Source organism: Aedes aegypti, chromosome 1, assembly GCF_002204515.2.
Source record: "Aedes aegypti strain LVP_AGWG chromosome 1, AaegL5.0 Primary Assembly, whole genome shotgun sequence".
Classification (NCBI taxonomy): Eukaryota; Metazoa; Arthropoda; class Insecta; order Diptera; family Culicidae; genus Aedes; species Aedes aegypti.
Window position 1 is genome coordinate 135,578,301 of NC_035107.1, and position 19,126 is coordinate 135,597,426.

At 35.0% G+C, this 19,126-nt stretch overlaps 1 protein-coding gene and 1 long non-coding RNA gene across 2 annotated transcripts in view; one reads left to right on the forward strand and one right to left on the reverse strand.

Moving 5' to 3' along the window:
• Window positions 1-2,046: 2,046 nt before the first annotated feature.
• On the reverse strand, window positions 2,047-3,086 carry LOC110674499. The gene is made up of 3 exons (XR_002498922.1): window positions 2,427-3,086; window positions 2,255-2,372; window positions 2,047-2,167 (listed from the first exon to the last, which is right to left on the reverse strand). It is a non-coding gene; the product is annotated as an uncharacterized LOC110674499 (long non-coding RNA).
• Window positions 3,087-8,375: 5,289 nt separating this feature from the next.
• LOC5564048 (maestro heat-like repeat-containing protein family member 1) overlaps window positions 8,376-19,126 on the forward strand; it is a 36,439-nt gene continuing 25,688 nt past the window's right edge. Inside the window, exons 1-2 of the mRNA XM_021848201.1 lie at window positions 8,376-8,757; window positions 9,163-9,340. Coding sequence (XP_021703893.1) covers window positions 8,694-8,757; window positions 9,163-9,340 — 242 coding nt within the window. The 5' untranslated portion in view covers window positions 8,376-8,693. The remainder of the gene's footprint in view (window positions 8,758-9,162; window positions 9,341-19,126) is intronic.

Here is a 19,126-nt window from a genome sequence, read left to right on the forward strand (position 1 = left end):
CATAACTGCTTATTTGAAACATTCCGTTACGATAAGTCCTGACGTAGATAATGTCGGAGAAGTGCCGTTCATCAATCAGAACGTGGTCGATTTGTGATTATGTCTGCTGTGGTGATCTTCAGGTGTATCGGTATGGATGGCTGTGTTGGAAGTAGGTGCTACGAATGGCCATATTCTTGCAGGCGGTGGTCCTTCAGCACGTCGGCGAGTATGCGTGTGCTCCTGATGAAGTTGAGAGATTTACAGTTCCATGTACCGAGCTTCCAATCGCTAGTCCCTTTACGTCGCTGTGGTCTTCGCCGATTGTCCCGTATTCTCTCGTTGATTATTTGATGCTTGATTTTTTTACGACTGGCTAGCAGGGCATGACACCAACCCCCTAGATTTCCGAAGAACCATTCCCCAAAAAGGTTGGGAGGACAATAGTGCGCAGTTTAGCTTTAGAGTCCTAGCTTTAGAGCACTCAGACGATGATCAGCCGCCCCTGACATGGCGAACAGACGCTGTTGTGAGCCGCTCGTAACATGGAGTACAGACGCTCCAGGTTTGCAGGAGCAAACCCCCCTTCCCTATCAGTATACAACAAAAGTTCCCACCGGGGTTGGTAACCCTATCTTGCCCAAGGCTACTCGTACCCCGGCCAGTATCACGAGGAAGTACACTGAGCCAACTCTCTTGTTCAATGTTATATGGTAGTCATACACTGAGGCAAAAATCTCGCATGATTTTCATAAGATCACACTAATGAACGCGTTTTTTATTATTTTTTTGTTGGTTCATAAGACACTTGCGTATTTCATTCGACGAGATTGAGATTCATAAGACAAGTGTAATTTTTTCATAACAATCAATTGTCAATGTCATAAGAACGCTTATGAACCTCATTGCTCATCATTGTGAAGAACCACGTGAGGCAAATTTTCTCGGTATAGCCATTTCACTATCAGAAATTCAATATGGCTTCCGAAATGGACGTGTTTGCTGATTTGTCGCTGGCTGACTCCGTTTCTAATGCATCAAAGGGTAAATATTTTCTATTTATCATCAATTCCGCTGTAACTAACACTTTCTTTCGATCAGATTAAGGAATTGGATCCAAAGAATAAGATTTTTGAATGAAAATTCAAAACAGTTTGTATGACGCGTAAGAAATCACAAACCCCCCTCATCCATTAATCCGCCCCTAACGTAAACCTGCACCAATTCAGGCGTTCTTCACAACTTTTCTCAATAATGTTTCGCTGCTATGATATACTTCTTCGCGTTCAAAATAGGTTAGCCAACTAGAGAAATTCGAATTTTCATCCATTTTGTCGTATCGCAAATCGATTCTAATGCTTACAGTAAAGTGCTTTAATCGAATTGCGACATGACAAAATGGATGAAAATTTGATTTTCCCAAGTTGGTTAACCTATTTTTCAACGCGGATTAGTATTATTCATTCATTGAAATTTATAATCTAAAGCTCAAATTACACAAGACAGTCTTATGGAACCAAGAATGGATCAGAACGTAATTCATAAGACTATCTATGGATTTTGTTATCAAGTCAATGCTGGTTCATAAGATCATCTTACGAATTTCCTTCGAGGTATATTAGGGAAACAACATCTGCCGAAAACCATACGATGGTCTTATGAATTTCAAAGATTTTTCTTGTGTCGTAATTCCATAAGCAAATCTTATGACAGTCTTACGTTTGCTTGCCTCAGTGTATAAATCTGCACTATTAGATTTTCATATGAAAGTCGCCACAGCATGAAACTGTGTGTTTGAAGTTATATGCATAACATATGAGATGACTTTTCTGCATCCATGTCCATGTTATATGCAAAACAAATACGATCTACGAGGCGTGAGAGTAGGTGAACAACATTTGCATATCTAGTATATGCTATCGTAGTCTAATATAATATTTATTTGCAAAACTTGTATCTTCTGAGTGCATCCAATGTATTTTTTATTGATACTTCGAATAGTTGACACATAGTAATAACGAAATTTTCCTTAATTGTCATGTTTTTAACATTTATTTCAATTAATTCATTCATTAGTAACATGTAATAACTTCGAGGCTATTTTTTTGTTCACCAATGAGAGAGCCTTCCCAGTACATAGGCGTTCACGGAGTTTTTTGGTTGGTGTCCTTGAAAGTTCATCGTTTTCCTACAAAATAAATAAAATCCAAATTTGGTATTACCATTATCTGTTCAGTAGTACTAGTTAGTTAGAACACATACAGTTTAAACTTACTTTCCATTGTCAATAATATCTTTATCTCTAAGCTTTGATCCCAACCATATGTAAGATGCCACTTCAATTCTCTTGAAACGAGACCATTGGTGAAACCTCGGCTGAAACATTTTGCAAACTGAAAGAAGAACAATCCAATCAAACTGCGTTATCAAATCAATATGAAACTTACCATTCAAAATTTACAAAAGAGCAAAGAAAGAATTGCTACTCCTTCAGTATTTTTGCTAGACAAACTCTCCATCTGTTGCAATGGTTGCGATCACTGGATAAAATAATACTGATGATATGCAGAATACGCATATAACAAATGCGTTGCCGTTTAACCCGCCGAAACTATATACGAGGCATGTACTGGTTATATGTCTTTTGCGTATAGCTTCAATGTAAGCCAATGACTGTTGTGTTTATTAAGATGCTGTTGAATTAGAAGTGCTTTGCAGATGATACGCATATTAATCCATATCAATGTTATACAACAAGGATACAGTAGAACTGATATGAAATTTCTTATAAATTAGCCTGTTTGATTCATTTGAGTGTAGGGATAGGAGTTGCTGGGTAAGAGGCATGGGTATATTTTATTCCTGCAGGTACGCGAGGTACCAATGATACGCTATGCCCTGCCATTTACCGTGCCTTCACAGAATATGAACTATAACATTTTAAATTTTTCCAACCAAGTACCCAACGGAGTTGTGGCGCAATTTTTGAATGAACTCTTCGACCATTTTCTAAGAATCTTCATTTTCTCTTGGCGTCTCACGATTAGTTTGGAAACTAAAATTTTATCTGATGATATCTAGTATTGGGGCGATTCAAAAACGTTTGAAAATCCAGTCTTCCATATCTTCTATACCATCCTTACTATAAAAAGAGTGTTCTGTGAAATTTTCAGCTGTTTCGGTGGTGGTTTAAAGGTGGCCCAAAGACAAAGTAGGTTTACATTGAAATTACTATGGAGAAATTTTGAAATGTGTTCCAAACACGCTAGTACAAAAATGTAATTACAAACTTATCACCGAAAAAGCTGAAAATTTCACAAAACATTTTTTCGATAGTTAGGATGGTTTAGAAGATATGGGAGACTGAATTTTCAAACTTTGTTGGATCTTGAACCGCCTTGATAGTATGCTTCGTAACTATTACCGTAGTAAGAGTATCCTCCGGAAACTATTTCCTCCCACCTATTATAATATTACCTATTACTCTGCCCAAAATCGCATAACAGTCCCATGTCGACTTTTGACCGATTTGCGTTTTTTGCATAACTCAACTCGATAAAAACTGCTAAAAAGGTAGCCTTTGTTCCTAACTTGTACAAAAACAAACCCCACTTGTGTTGTCCCATCCTGAAAATAATCGCATAACAGTCACATCAAAGTCCGTAAAAGGACCGACCACTAAGTCAGAATGGGAACCACTTCTAGTACTACATTCAATCTCTCGGTACTACTAGTTATTCACTGACGTACCGTGAATCGCAAGTCAGTCCCATCTGTAAAAAGTAGGCATTGAGAAAATGGGCTGTGAAGTTTCCAAACTCGTTTTTCATACAAAAACTCAAAAAATTCCAGAGGATTGGAACATGTTCAAATCTTAATGAAACTTTCACAATTTGCTTTTCATTACGATATCTTTCCGAGAAAAATATAAAATTGATCAAAACACGGTTCATTTTTGTGTTACACAGAGCGGAAATCTGTAGTGGGACTGATATGCGATTACTTTTCATTATGGGACAATTTGACTTGCTGTTTTTTCTTAATTTTTCCGAACAAATCATACTATCTTGTTAGTGCAGCTGATAGAGTATTGGAGGATATGGTGAAAACTGAACTCAACTCAATCTTGACTAAAATGCAGATGGGACTGACTTGCGATTCAGGGCAGTGTAGCGTAGTAAAAAGAAATCAATTATACAGTGAAACCTCCATGAGTCGATGGTCTATGCCTTCTGTTATATCCGTAACCATTTGGGTGGTACTAGGGGGAAAAATAAATGAGGAACAAAAAAAATTAAAATAAAATAAATAAAATTCTACAAATTTGTATTATAATTACTTACTACTTTGCTGGGGCTCAGGAATATTGAACTAAAACTTATTTTTGTGTTTTTCGGTAACTGGTAAAATTGCCTCACGGAGTACTTGCTTGGGAGTGTTCAAAATACAAACTTTTCAACGCAAAAGCAAGATTTCCATATAAAAACCATCAGTCGTTATCGTCTTCTTCATCTGCTTATTGGGAAAATACAGAAAGACTTTGGCTCGGCATCATCCTACGAGCCACTGTATTTTAGATCTACGGTTGAGGCTTACAGAAGCCGCCTGAAAAAATTGTTTCGTCATTCTGGATCTTCCATATCACAGATTAGGAAGTATCGTCCTGAATCAGTTGTTCTGAAACATTGAATCATTTCCATCGGATTCCATTCCCGCATTATCCAAAAGATGATCTTCTAGGTTTCTCATGACTGCGACTCATGAGCGCATTCCACATCATGACGTGTGTTTTGAGAAATCATTAAATCCGAAGATTTTTTATCTGATAATTCATCCATGGACATACAGTAAACTATTCGTATCTCGATATCGAGTTATACAATGTGTAGTAAATGTGGGTTTTCATGGATACTTCGATAATCCCTTGAACCAAAGTAGCCCTGATTTTGGGTTCATTAACAAGCTATTTCCCTCACTCGATAGTCGCCTTAATATCGAGTTACGGAGAGTTGACTGTACTATAATAACTTAATTTTTACAGCCAAAGAACATAAATATAATATGGAACAACCAGTGTTTTAATTACAACCAGTGTTTTATTAGCTGTCGAACGAGCCGACGAACATAATGGGACTGGTATGCAAATATATTGGTAAATTATGTTTTATATATATATATATATATATATATATATATATATATATATATATATATATATATATATATATATATATATATATATATATATATATATATATATATATATATATATATATTCATAACAGTCTCGCTACAATTTTTGTGCATTTTTAGGCAAATTTTCAACTTGAATTCAAAAGCAATGTATTAGGTTTGTTAGTGTTCTCAACAAATAGTGATATGTAGAAATATAACACAGTTTAGGCCACATAGAAACTCAAAATAATAGAAATATTAGTAGTAGAACGCTAGTGGCGCTGTTGTCACAAAACTGATTTCAATTATTATTACCTTAAATTATGGTTTTTCATTGTTTGTTCAATACTATGTTGTTGTTTTGGATTTCCTAATTAATTTGACACTTTGATGCCCGGTACTCAGGCTGTCAGTGTTCGTGGCATACTAGATGTTGGTAACACGAACAGCAGTGACATTAGCATTCTCAGGTTAATGCTTCTACTCTCAAACTCGAGCGAAATTGTTTCCACATTTCAATCGTCTTTTTCTCATTGTCGTTTTCCAACATGGCATTGTTGTGCAAAGAGGGGCAGTTTGTGACGCTTCAAGAGGAAAGTTGATGCGTAATAAAATTGTGACAAGTCTAGTCTTATTTTTAAGAAAAACAGATGTTAACTGAATGTACGTATTGGTATATATGTGTAGAAAAATTGTTGGATCGTCAGAGTGCCAGTTTAACATTCTGTTTTAAGTTTCACTTATTTTGGAATGGATCATTGAATATAGTTTTTATCAGTGCTCACCGCATCAAAACAAAGGCGCCACTGTATATGGGATTTAACATTGTGACAGCATTGCTGTTCTGTCAAACACACAAGGCTACGGTGGCGCTATCTATGCTTTCTACAGCGGCCGTTTTGGTTATTTTAATGATCCATTATAATTACTGCCCATAAAGGCATAACGGTCCCATAAGGCATTGAGAAAATAGCACTTAAATATTGGAAGTTTTTCTCTCACGCAAATGTTGATAATTTTCTTGTTCATTTCTACATGCCATATTCGTGATCAAACGTCAACATCCCACCGCAAAATCGCTAGTGTTTGGAGGTGATTTTAACCTCCAACTTGCCAAATAACCTCCAAATCATCACCTCCAAGTTAGTTATAATACCCTCCGTTATATAAAATATGGTGGCGCGTCGATCGTCGCAAGTTTATCGTTAAACAGTCAATACACAACCACTGTGGTGACACAGGTAACTCATTTTGCCATTGATCACCAAAAAAAAAATATAAACTTGAACACAATTCACGTTTTGCAGTTGTAATTTGGGTTGAAAGTTCATATAGAGATTGTTATGTCTTTATTTTGAAATAGTGGACAGCACTCACTTTATATTTTCCACAACATTTTCGAACACAGCGTAAAATTTTTATATACATAATAAAGAATTATGGGTATCGCGACGAAAAAGCTGTTGTTCAGAGAATATGAGAAAATGAGAAAATTATGTTCATATTGGTAGATTAGAAGATGATGAAAAAAAAAACAAAATGTTTTGTCCATCTTTTTTTTTTGTCTTGTTTTTTAAGAATCATTGGTAGGAAACAAGTGCTTTACAATTAAATTATTTTCGACGTATTTTGTGCTTTACATGACCTTGTGTGCAATTTTCTCTTAGAGGTTTCCCCACATTCTGGAATGCTCATTGACATGGTTACGTTGCGTAAATCATAAATGGATCATTAAAATAACCAAAACGGCCGCTATGGAAAGCATAGATAGCGCCACCGTAGCCTTGTGTGTTTGACAGAACAGCAATGCTGTCACAATGTTAAATCCGATATACACCCGATTCTGTTTATGCATGAGGTTTATTCACAAATTTCATAACGCCAAAAACGGTTATTTTCGACACCCACCCACCCTATTGTAACGCTTTTTGTATGAACATTTTACATATTTTCTATGAGCCGTAACAGCACGAGGACACCCACCCTTCAGCGTTATGAAATTTGTGAATGAGCCCATGGATTTTTTTTACACGGCCGTGCAAAAAAGTTTCCATATATTTTTTTCCGCCAAAACCTTATTTTTGCATGAAACGTCGAGAAATGGTGTTACTTTTTTTGCACGGTTTTTGAAATTTTGAACTGATTTTTTTTTTTTTGCACGGTACACGGAGACGGAATTCAACTCAATTTTGAGTTGTTTCAACGCAATTCCGTAGTTGAGCCCAATAACTCAATTTTGGCTAAGTATCCAAGGTCCCCACTAGGTAGTTTGACTTTAATTCCAATAGAAAAATATACTCAATTTTGGGTTGATTTAACGCAAAATTGAGTTCTTTCGACCCAAACATAAGAAAAGTTGCATTTACCCAAATTTGGCTTATTGGGCCAGAGTACCCCCATTGGGTAGATGCAGCTCTCTCTATTTTTGACAACATTCGTGTGGGAGAAAGAGAAAACCGAGAGATTTTGGGTTGAAACTATAATCGATATACTTAATTTTGGGTAAAGTAAACTCAAAAATTAGGTAAACATATTTCTCCGTGTACGCATCCCCCGTGCAAAAACAGAATCGGGTGTACAGTGGCGCCTTTGTTTTGATGCGATGAGCACTTGCAAAAACTACCTTCAATGATCCATTGGGATAAAAATCCAGAACCACTTCCTTAAGGGGTCCAAAATACGACCGTTACCCTACAAGTATTAAAAATCACTTCCAATTAAATAATTTTAATTAAATTTTAAACACATTGAATCACTATACATTAGTGTTGCTTTTTAGCATGTTTTCACACGTTTCCTATCGGATTTCAAAACTCCATTCATAAAGAAGTTGATCAGCTGTTTCTGACTGGAGCACCACCCTGTGGAATGAACGTATCCCGTTATTTTACGATTTGTTTGTTTTGACGGACAGCGATGAACGACAGACGTAACGCGTCGGATGGATTGTTGGCGTTACCATCTGTCTTGTATACCGTTATCAACAGCTGCTCCGCAAAGTAAAGGCATTAATCAGCCATACTCTTCACTCAGCTGCACAATGGACCGATGCACGAGTTCACTATCTGACGTTTGAACGGTGCCGTATTATTTATGTGACCATGGCAACGAGTGAATTCGGCACCGCTCAAACGTCAAACTAGTGAACTGGTGCATTGGTCCATAATTTCTAATTTCCCCGTCTCTTTCATCAGTCAAATCTCGCTAGCTCTTCTTCATGGTCATTGTAGTGTATGAGATTTTTCAATAATAAATCCTCCGTACGTCGTAGACGTCGATCAAGAAAACGAAGAAAACAAACTTTGCATCAAAAATTTTGTTTTGAGTTGTTTTGCAAAATTGCTTTAGGATTATCGTTTGAAATTTTGTAAGGAAGCATCTCAGAATATCGAACTATTGAAGTGGTTAAAGTGAATTAGTGGTAATAGAATTACAGGATAATTTCTGGTGAAGATAAAAAGTGACGAAACCTTACACAAAACTCTTCTGTAGAGTGATTTATTCCCAAAAACTAGAAGCTTGTAGTAAACAATCTAATTATGGATGCATCCAGTGAGGAAAAGAAAGTAATAGTGCCAATTAGGCAGGACCAACATTTCATCGGTAAGTACCTATGTATAAAAAATAGAATGACATTTTTGTAGGAAAAACATAGAAACGTAAAAAAAATTGTCTCTCGTTTTGTTTTCTTATCAGTCGAACGTTATTTTGAGTCATGAGATTATGTACATACACTGCCTACGATTTGAATAAACTTTTTTTCTCAGTTCATTCTTGGATTTGATTACGCCAGCAGTGTCTTTGGAAACTGATCCGCGATCGGTGTAGATTTAGAATGTATTGATTTTGTCTGTCATATATTGCTAGTAGCCGTAAAGTAGGATATCGAATTACCTGTGCATTGGAATATACCTCTCCAAGCAGGAAATTGCATTAGCTTTGAACTTGCGCTTTGGACAAAGTGTACACTTGCCTACATGTAAGAAAAAATAATGTTGATTTCCGCAGCAATCGTTAACAGTCTGCTGGACACCCTCGGGGAGAAAGATGAACAGCTCAGAAGCACCACCGAAGCATCGCTGATAAGGATTGCCAAGCGTCGACATGACGAAATCGTAGAAGTGTTCTGCGAGTACCGCAAGAAGCACCCGAAGCTGGGAGACGCCCAAGCTTCGATTATATTAAGGTATGTAATTATCTCTTAATGCGTTCTAAATTAGCAGTATCACGACCTACAATAAATACCTTTCATTTGAGCATTGTCTCAAATAGTCATATCGAACTTTATCAAACAACAGCAAAATATGCTGGGACAGAAAATTCTGAATCTAGTGCTAGTAGCGAATGATTGTTTTATAAATATTAACGTTACAGCCTTATGCTTAGAAAATAGACCATTCAGAAATTCTGATACATGATGAGAGTTTCCAGAAGAATGATTTAGATAGTTGGATGGGGGTCATTTACAAATTACGTCACGCTTCGAGGGGGGGAGGGGGTCAAGCCTTACCAAAATTTCGGAGGACTCATACAAAAAACGTGACAAAGGGGGGGGGGGGGGAGGGGCAAAAAAGTTGAAATTTGGCGTGACATAATTTGTGTACCATCCCATACTTCTTTTCGTTTGTTTTTGAATTACGAGTCCTACTGTATGATTTTGTGTCGAGATTTTTTGCAGGAATTCTTTCAAAAACTAATTCAGGTATTCATGTAATGTTTCATTCTGGTAATACTCCGATGATTTCTTCAGAAATTCTGTCATTGATTCTCTAACGGCCTTCTAAAAGAGTTCCTCTATGAATTCTGTTCAGGGCACCTTCAAGAATTCACTTTTTTTAAGATGACCCCAGACAGTACTCAAGAGATTGCACCACAGATTTATTCAGGAATTCCACTGAAGATTCTTTCATGAATTTCTCAACTCATAACTTAGGAAATCATCCCCATGAATTCAAACATTCCACTGATTTCTAAGGATCTCCACCCTTCAGGCTCAGTTTCTTTAAGATTTCCAAACCAGTTATTCATTTAAGGACATCTTCAGAAATTACTCCAGAAACTCAACCTAATTTCCGTATAGAATGTTCTCCATACGTTCATTAAGGTGATTATAAAACGAAGCCAAACTTTGAATTTTCAAGTGCACAAGACGAGAGAATCTGACATCAGATCGCGTTGAAAACCAATCAAGTTGTTTGCTTGCTGGTGGTGACCAGTGGGATAGATTTTCAACGCGGAAGGATGTTTGGTTCTCGAGTCTTGTGCTCTTGAAAATTTAAGGTGTGGCTTCGTTATATAATCACCTTAAGAAATTTTCGAAGGAAATTCTCAAAAACTAATCCTGGGATAAGAATATTTTTTAGAAATCAATGGACAAATTCCTGAAATCTTTTCTTCTTATTTATCTCGTCTATTTGACAGGCTCAAGTGCCATAAGGCATAACAGTACCGACATTATTTACCTATTTTACATTTTTTCAATTTGTATTTACCTTAAAAATATCTTAGTTTTGGGTTAGTTAGAAAAAATCCTGAAATAATCAAATAATGCTGAAACAAATCTTAGAGCAACCTTTGATGGAACTTCCGTAGACATTCGTGATGAAGTCTTGCAAGGATCTTCGAGCAAAATCCATGATTTCTGAGGAAATCATAGTTAAATTGCTTACATAAATATTTAAAATGAAAAAAAAAACGAATCCCTGTAAAGCTTTCTAAAGGGTTTCCTTAAAAAACATCCAACGAAATCTTTGGGAAAATTGGTGAAAGAATGATCAAAATGGTTGCTGTAATATTTGTTGATGTGAAACATTAATTTAAATGTAAAATTTCAAGGAATATATAACATACAAAGATGGAGCAAGTAATAGAAAAGTTTCTGTAGGATCTTGGTGGAATTATTTGAGGAATTCCTGGATTTATCAACAATAAATTTCCTGGAATAATCCTTGGAGGATTTTTTATATGAAAATAGCTAAAAGATTAACTGGATTTTTGTATAATTTCCTGAAAAATTCTTAAATTCTTCTTCCTTCAAAAACTCTGGAATAAGCTTATGAGTTTTTCTGAAACCTCTAGAATTTTTCACCGGGATGTATTACAAATTAAAAAAGTAAAATAGAGATTTTAGAGTCATTTTGGTTGAAAAAGAGACTTAGACACCTTTCGTGTAAAATAAAGGTTTTTTTTGGAGATTTACATTAGAAAAGGGACCAAGTCTCTGGATTTTGCATTGCTTTAGGGATCCCTAGTGGGTTTCTTTCAGCAATGCGTCAAGAGATTTCGCCAAGGAGTTCTCCCGGAAATCCTCCAGAAGTTCTTTCACAGATTTAATTCATAATTCTTTTAGAGATCTTTTGAAGATGCCTTGCTGCAGAGATTCCTCTATAATCATGAAATTAATGATCCCGCCAATTTTTTTCCAGAAATTCTTCTAAGCATTCCTTCAGTAATTCCCTTATGGATTCTTAAGGAATTCTTTGAGAATGATTTTTAAATTTAAGTTTTATTTTTAAATTTAAGTTCTTATCTAAAACGATTTTTTGTATTTCATTGAGTAAACTTTTTTATTTAAGAATTAAACTGTAAAAATTATGCATTCGAATAAAACTATATTTGGTTTTTCGCAGAACATTCAAAAATTTTTCGATTTTTATTGTTGTTCGAACAACTAAGCGAGTATCTGTAGCGAAATATTCTTTTTTAAGCCTTTATTAATGTGTCTGAATGGGTTAACCACAGGTTCAGCACTATCAGAAATATTAATAATTTTGATTTAATTCATGAAATCTCGAAATCTTATTCAAACATCCTCAAGTTATAAAAGTGATCAAATTTAGTTTATCGATCCTACATATTTTGCAGACAAAATTCTGAACGTTCTGTTCCAAACCAACTGGATTTTTCACTTTTGGAACGTAAATTTCAGAATTTATCAATTTGTCATCCAGTTTTTGTGGGACATAATAGGAAATAATTAGTTTCTAAAAGCGAGCTGATTGCATGCAAAGTAACTACACGGCAGAAAAGGAGATTATTTTTAAAACAATTTAAGAATATATGTTGTAATACTTTTTAATTTATTTTCTCAAAACCGTATGAAAGTTTCTTACGCCGATTTGAAAAAGTAATTGAGAAATGTTCCTCATTTTGTATTACGGTGTCAAAATTTTAAATATTATCGAAATGGCACTTAGCTCAGATTTTTGATGAGACAAATGAGCGTATAAATTAATTCCAAAAATTATTGAGCTAATCATATCAATTTGGTTTGGGTAGCGTTTGTGGAAAAGAGAGGGTTAAATTCAAGAAACCCCAGTTTCTCAGATAAAACTGACCGATACAAAACGAACAAAATTTGTTTAGCCATCAAACAACAAAATCTTAGCCCATATTCTGAACGTTTTCGTAATAATATCAAAACTACATGGCAACTTAAGTTCACAATGTGTGTAAGATTCGTAGAAACTGTGTTTCGTCATCCACTATAACGTCGAAAACAACAAACTAACGAGTTACTAATTGATTAGCGTGATCGGTTTTGTTCTTTGAATTTTAAATCTCGAAAATTCTCGATATGGCTGGATTTGGTATAAATCAAAACGTATTTTGATGCGAAAAGTTGACATATTTAAAGGCATTGATACGAATTTTGAACTGTCGCGGAGCACTTGTCAAGGCTATGCGGAGCACCAAGTGCTCCGCGGAGCACGATATGAAAACCGCTGTAGTAATTATTCATACAATTTCTCCAGGCAACTATTCAAATAAATCTTGCAAGAATTGGCTTGTTCAGGGGTAGGCGTTTAGGAGTTACATTTTCTGATTCCACGATATAATTTGAAAAAGAACCCAAAGTATCAAAATTTTTCGAGCTATTTTTGAAACACGTTTGAAATTAATATGGAAATCATTTTTCCATCAGTCAATTTGCCGAGGGCCAACTACGGGACGAGCTGTCATGTAAATTAAAATGTTATTGAGTCTAGATCGAATTCCTTGTTAGTCATTTATAATATCAACATTTGAATTAAGAAGCGCAAAAATATTGTGTTAAATTTAGAAAAATGTGCTCATTCGATCAAGCTATAAAAAACTGTAACTTTTTCATCATTAAACTACTCCATTCTTACAAAAATTCGTAAACCTTCTATGATTTCTGCAGGAATATCTCCTAAAAGTTATTAAAGACACATTTCGTGAAATCATTCTGGAATTCCGCCTTACCAAACCTTACTCTAAGATGCCCTTTAAGCATTCATTGTGATTCTGCCAAGAGTTTTTCATCGATTTCTTTCAAAGGATTCATCCAAGAATTTCTTCCAATTAAGGATACTTGATCTCGGCAAGGAATTCAAGTTCAGAGGTTTCCCTGAAAATACCTAATAGAATTTCTTCGAGGTTCCGCCAAGAAAGTACTTTCCCTAAAAAAGTAGAATTTAACCCAGGATTCCTCGTCGGCCTCCCTCATTATCTTTCTCATCACAAATCATTCAAGGGATGTTCCAAAAATTTTTAATACTTATTTTTCTTACTCACTTATCCGTGAATTCTCTCCAGATACTTCCGAGAGTTGCTCCGCTATTTTCCCAGAAATTTTTTGAACAATTTCTCGTGGATTGTTGCTAGGCATACCGCAGGCATACCTTCCAAACGCATTAGAAAAATATAGATGATGCTACCGCATGTAATATTACCTAGAATGACAATGTACTAGGAGGGTTCATTTTTACCCCACATTGATTCTTCAAAAAATGCTAGACATTTCTCTAAAAGTTCAGCCTCAGACAGACTTCCAAGCAGAAAAAAATCTATTCAAATTTCTTGTGTAAATTCTACCGTGGTACCATCTATAGCCTGATTCGCTGCTGAATCGCGAAAGAAAGCGTTTTTTTTTTTCTGATCGCAGTACGCAGTTGAAAAGAAATTTCAAACGGGAGTCGCTGTAGAAAATTTCTGCAAGGAATCGACGATAAATTTCTTTAGCGATTCCTTTCAAGCAGCAAATCAGGCTTATGGGACAAATTGCTACAGTATAGTGACAGTTCGTATAACCACGTGGCGTCGACTGCTCGGAATCTTAAAATGATCACCACAATTGTGATACTTCGAGCCGATTTAGTTGCATGAATCTGTGTGTTGATTAAATGTCAACATGTGATAAAAATTTCAATGTTCAATTATGACCCATCACAAACAAGGTTGAATAATTTTCAGCGTTGAGCACGTTTGCTGTGTGAGTGATTGTTTGTCATGCTGTCAACGAAGTATGGTCAGTGTGTTGGCAATATATTTCCTTTCTGGAATTCCATGCACTCGTCCAGAGATTGACTTATGTGTTGCTCTACTCAATTCTTCCAACAAATTCTACATCAATTCTTCCAACAAATTCTAATAGGTTCCATCCAAATTTCCTCCATCCAAAATGGATGTCTAAAAATGGTTCAATTTTGTTTTTATACTTTAACCGTCTTTCGATTCTCGTACACGACACTGAAGACGGTCTTACAGTCGAAAACGTTCATCTGTCAAATGATACAAACCCTAGAGGTATTAAATGGTGTAGTATTTAAAAATATTGTCTTGGTAACTATTGATAAACAATTAACAAGTTTCGAAAAAATACGAAATTAGACTTTTTCTCGACCTTGCCAATATTAGGCTCACTTTGATCTAGGTTTTTCCATGGTTTCCCAATGATCCAACCAGAAGCTATTTTAGGACTCTTTTCAGAGAATGCTGAAGGATTTTTTCCTACAATTCATCTAGAAAATTATACAAGACGTGGAGAATTGAGTTCGCGGCGATTGAACCATAGACATCAAGGGCGTATTTTAGAAATTTCCCTTTGAATTATCTTAGTGTTCCCCCTGGATTTTTCCAAGAATAGCTATGAGTTTCTTGTATAAAAACAACATAAATTCTTACAGGGATTTTACCCCAATGAGTTTCAAGGTTTGAGGCAGCAATTCCTTCAGATATGTTTCTAGGAATTGTGTAAGGAATTCTCACATGGATACCTTTGAGGATTTTTTTAGACATTATTCCAGATCATCAATCATGGTTTCGAAATATGTTTGAATAATTTTCTCCACATCGTTGTACGCCACCGGTGATTAAAAATATTTCGGCACACAGTTTTAAATTAAATATAATGATTAATAACGTATATGTAGAGCATGAATGATTAAACAGGGTGTCTACTACCTGGAAAAACCTGGAAAACCTGGAATTATCAGGGAATTTTATTCAACCTGGAGAAAACCTGGAATTCTCAGGGAATTTTGATCAAAATCAGGGAAATTATTTTGAGGCAGCAATTCATGGTATAATATGTTCACGCCAAAGGATTTGTACGTCATAACCCAGAGCTATTATTAACTGCCAGAAAACTCTTCCATTCGAAAAAAAATTCGGCTGCGCCGCTCTCAAAATACTATATTAGTTGTTCAGTGAGGATCCATTCGAGTATGAAATTTCATGAGCTTATCAAAACATGATCTAAATTTATTCGGTCAAGGATTAACATATCTAGGGCTGATAGCAGGTTTCTTTTTAGATACCATTTTTATACAACTCTCGAAAAAGCCTGAAAGTCTGAAAAAAGTTGATAGAAGGTGTCTGAGGTCTCTTTTTTAACCAAAATTGTCTCTAAAGTCTCTTTTTTCCTTATCTTGCATGCAGATAACTAAGATGCAAAATTTCTTCTCGTTTTGCTCGAGAACAGCTTCAGGAAATATCCTTGTGGTTTCTCCAGAGATTTTATCAGGAATTCTTCAAGAAATTCTTTCTGCATTTTTTTCATAGGATGCTTACAGGAGTTCCTTCATAATTTGCTTCAGGGAATCCTTGAATATTTTAACGTTTCAAATTGTGACGTATTACGGATCAGTACGCAAAATCAAGAGATTTTCAACTAAATGCATTTATTGCATGAGTTGGCGAAAGTTAACAATGCGTCACATATTACTGCCAAAAAATAACAGTGTTGGAGCTGGAAATAAGGATACAATGCCCTTTTATGGACAGTAGAAAAAGGAATTAGGAATGGATTACTAAATAAAAAAAGGCGCTTTTCAGATAGTTTACACTTTCGAGACACCCTGCACCGATCATTCATCCATGATAATTGTGCTGATTTGGAAGCATATTTCATCTCTAAATAAGTTGCTGGTCAAGTTTAATTTTTTTTTGAGTTTTTTTTTTGTGGTACTACATTGTAGTAACTGAGACATGAAATCTTTTCGCTCCACACCAAGTTTTTCACCCATTTGTGTAGGCTAAAAAAATGAAATTTACGAACCATGATGTTTTATGAATTTGTCCTTAGTGCTATTGCCTGAAATGTCTAATCCAATGCTTAAAATGGCAAAAATCTACATTCTTTGGATGTGATCCATAACCGTAGTAAATTATCATTTCCTGGCTCATATTATGGATCACTAGTTAGAACTGCTAATACAGTTAACTCTCCCTTACTCGATATTCCGTATCTCGATATCGAGTTAGAGAACCATAGTAAAAGTTGGTTTTCAAGGCTAACTCGATGGTCCATTGGATCGCAGTTGCACTGGTTTTGTGTTCTTTAACTCGATACCTCCCTAACTCGATGGTCCCTTCAATATCGAGTTAGGAAGAGTTGACTGTATTCAGTATGTAGAATCAACAATCAAGAAAAATGTTTTCCAATTCATACTAAATCTAAGCAAACGAGCATTTTCTATGCTATAACATTTGAATTTTACCACCTGTAGGAGCTTATGAATGCTGACGGAATTTCTTACAGAAAACGACAATATAATGTTAAAGTTTTAAATATATTTTTAGAGAAATGTCTGGTCTGATCAAACGATTTTGTCTTGGCTCCTGTTAGGTTTCGTTTTTTGATTACTGTTTTGTCTCTTTTTGGTTACTTTTTAATTTCTTTTTTCCTGGAAAGAGGTGTCTAAATTTCATATTTTCAAGAAACTCATTCATCATGCACAATTTTTAATATAATTAATGAAAAATATTAAATTTCAGAAAAAAAAATCGATTTTCGAAAAGTAAACAGGAATTTAAACAACTTTAAATTTAAAATTTCGTAACTATCATTATTAATTTAGAATTTTTTCGAATGAAATGTAAAAATTTATCATTTCTTTATATTACTGTTAAAAGTTAAATGTTATACGGTTGAACCCAGGGGCTTGATAATCCGTGTTTCTACTATAACAAAAAAATGATCCGGGATCCAAAAGTTTTACGAATTGTTTGTGTTAATTTAGATGGGTATATATCTACTTAAATATGTTAAATAACACGATCGATTCAATTTGAGATATTTTAAAGTATTTGGCTTTTTCGCAGGTCAGAACTGTATGATAATTTGTTAATACATCGGTAAACTTAGTATTTATTGTAAAATATGCCCACATATCCAAATAAAGTTTAATTTTGCGCCCATGAAGCTGTCTTAGTTATCTAAACGACCGATAGAAATGAATGTTACATAATCTGTACTAAAAATTCTTTCAATAAAAACACAAACTAATGCACTTGAAAGTTCCGTTCAGTTTACAGAGCTTTTACAAACGAAATAAAAGATATCATCATTGACAAATACGATTCATTTGAATAGCTTTGGTATTGTTGCCATCTTTATATTGTAATATTGGATATTGGAATAGTTTCAGCATGCTTTACATAATGTTTAGAAGTATATTAATAGCTATTAAATCAGGGCTTCTCAACCGGTGGTTCGCGGACCCCTAGTGGGCCGTGATGGATTCTCAGGGGGCCGCTAAGACATTTCAAATGTATGAGTTTTTTTCAGTATTGTTGTGTATATTTCTATTTTTTTTTACAAGGGGGAAATCTACAACCAGACCCCTGAAAAGGCCACTCTGGGAGTGTGGAGATATCGCATCACGGAAGACCCACTAAAACCAACCAGAATTACATTACCCTAGGCCTCATACCCTTTTCTCACCGGAACCACCATTTCAATCTTCGAATATTTTTGTAAAATATATATTTTTAGAGTTAAACTTTACAGAAACTGATAAAATATTTTCAATGTTTCTTTGTGAATTGGATATTTGCGTTGTCTTTACTCAAAACATCAATTACAAGTAATGTACATGACAAATGCGTACCTATAGATATCCATAAATGTTTCTAGACATTTTAATGACATTGTCCTAAGAAGATTCACATTAGTTCAATATAACACGTAGAATTAATGAAGCAAACTTCATTATACAATTCATTGGAAACCAATCAAATCCATGCAAAATGTTATAACATTTATTGACAGTTTGAACTAAAATAGTTTCTCGAGGTATGAACAGAAAATTCTTGGCATCTTTTCGATTTTCTTGATGGATAACTAACAAGGTTCTCGATAATTCATTGTGAAATGCTTCCTACGGTTTCAGTTGGGCTATGAAGTTAATTATCATGTAGCCTTTGAAAGCATGTTGGCTGGATTCCTAACAAAATCTTCGAAAAATTGTTTGGTCTTTGTCTAACAAAATCTTTGTGGATATCTGCTGAAAAACCTACTTTGGAAACACCTGATGAAATTTTGCAAATATGATTTTTGAGAAAATCTTGAATTCGGATTCCTGTAAAAATTTTGGAAGAATTATTGGCAGAATAATATGAGTCTTCCCAAGAATTTTTCCTCTAGACTTGTGTAGAAATTGATCAAGATCCTCCTGGAATGTTCATTAGCAAAATACTTAGTAGACTCCTGTTTTCATTGTCATTTGATTTCTACAGAGGCAATGATCCTCTGTAGTGATTCTATCCTGTCAAAGACTGGCTTTCGTAAGTATATTTTTAAAATTCTAGAGAGAACTTAAAACAAAATCTCTATTAATGATGTCCATCGTTTCTATAAATTTTGATTTCAAGAATCTTCATGTTCAGGGGTCCGTGGAATGTTTGTAGAATTTGAAAGTGGCCTTAGTCCCAAAAAGGTAAGGAA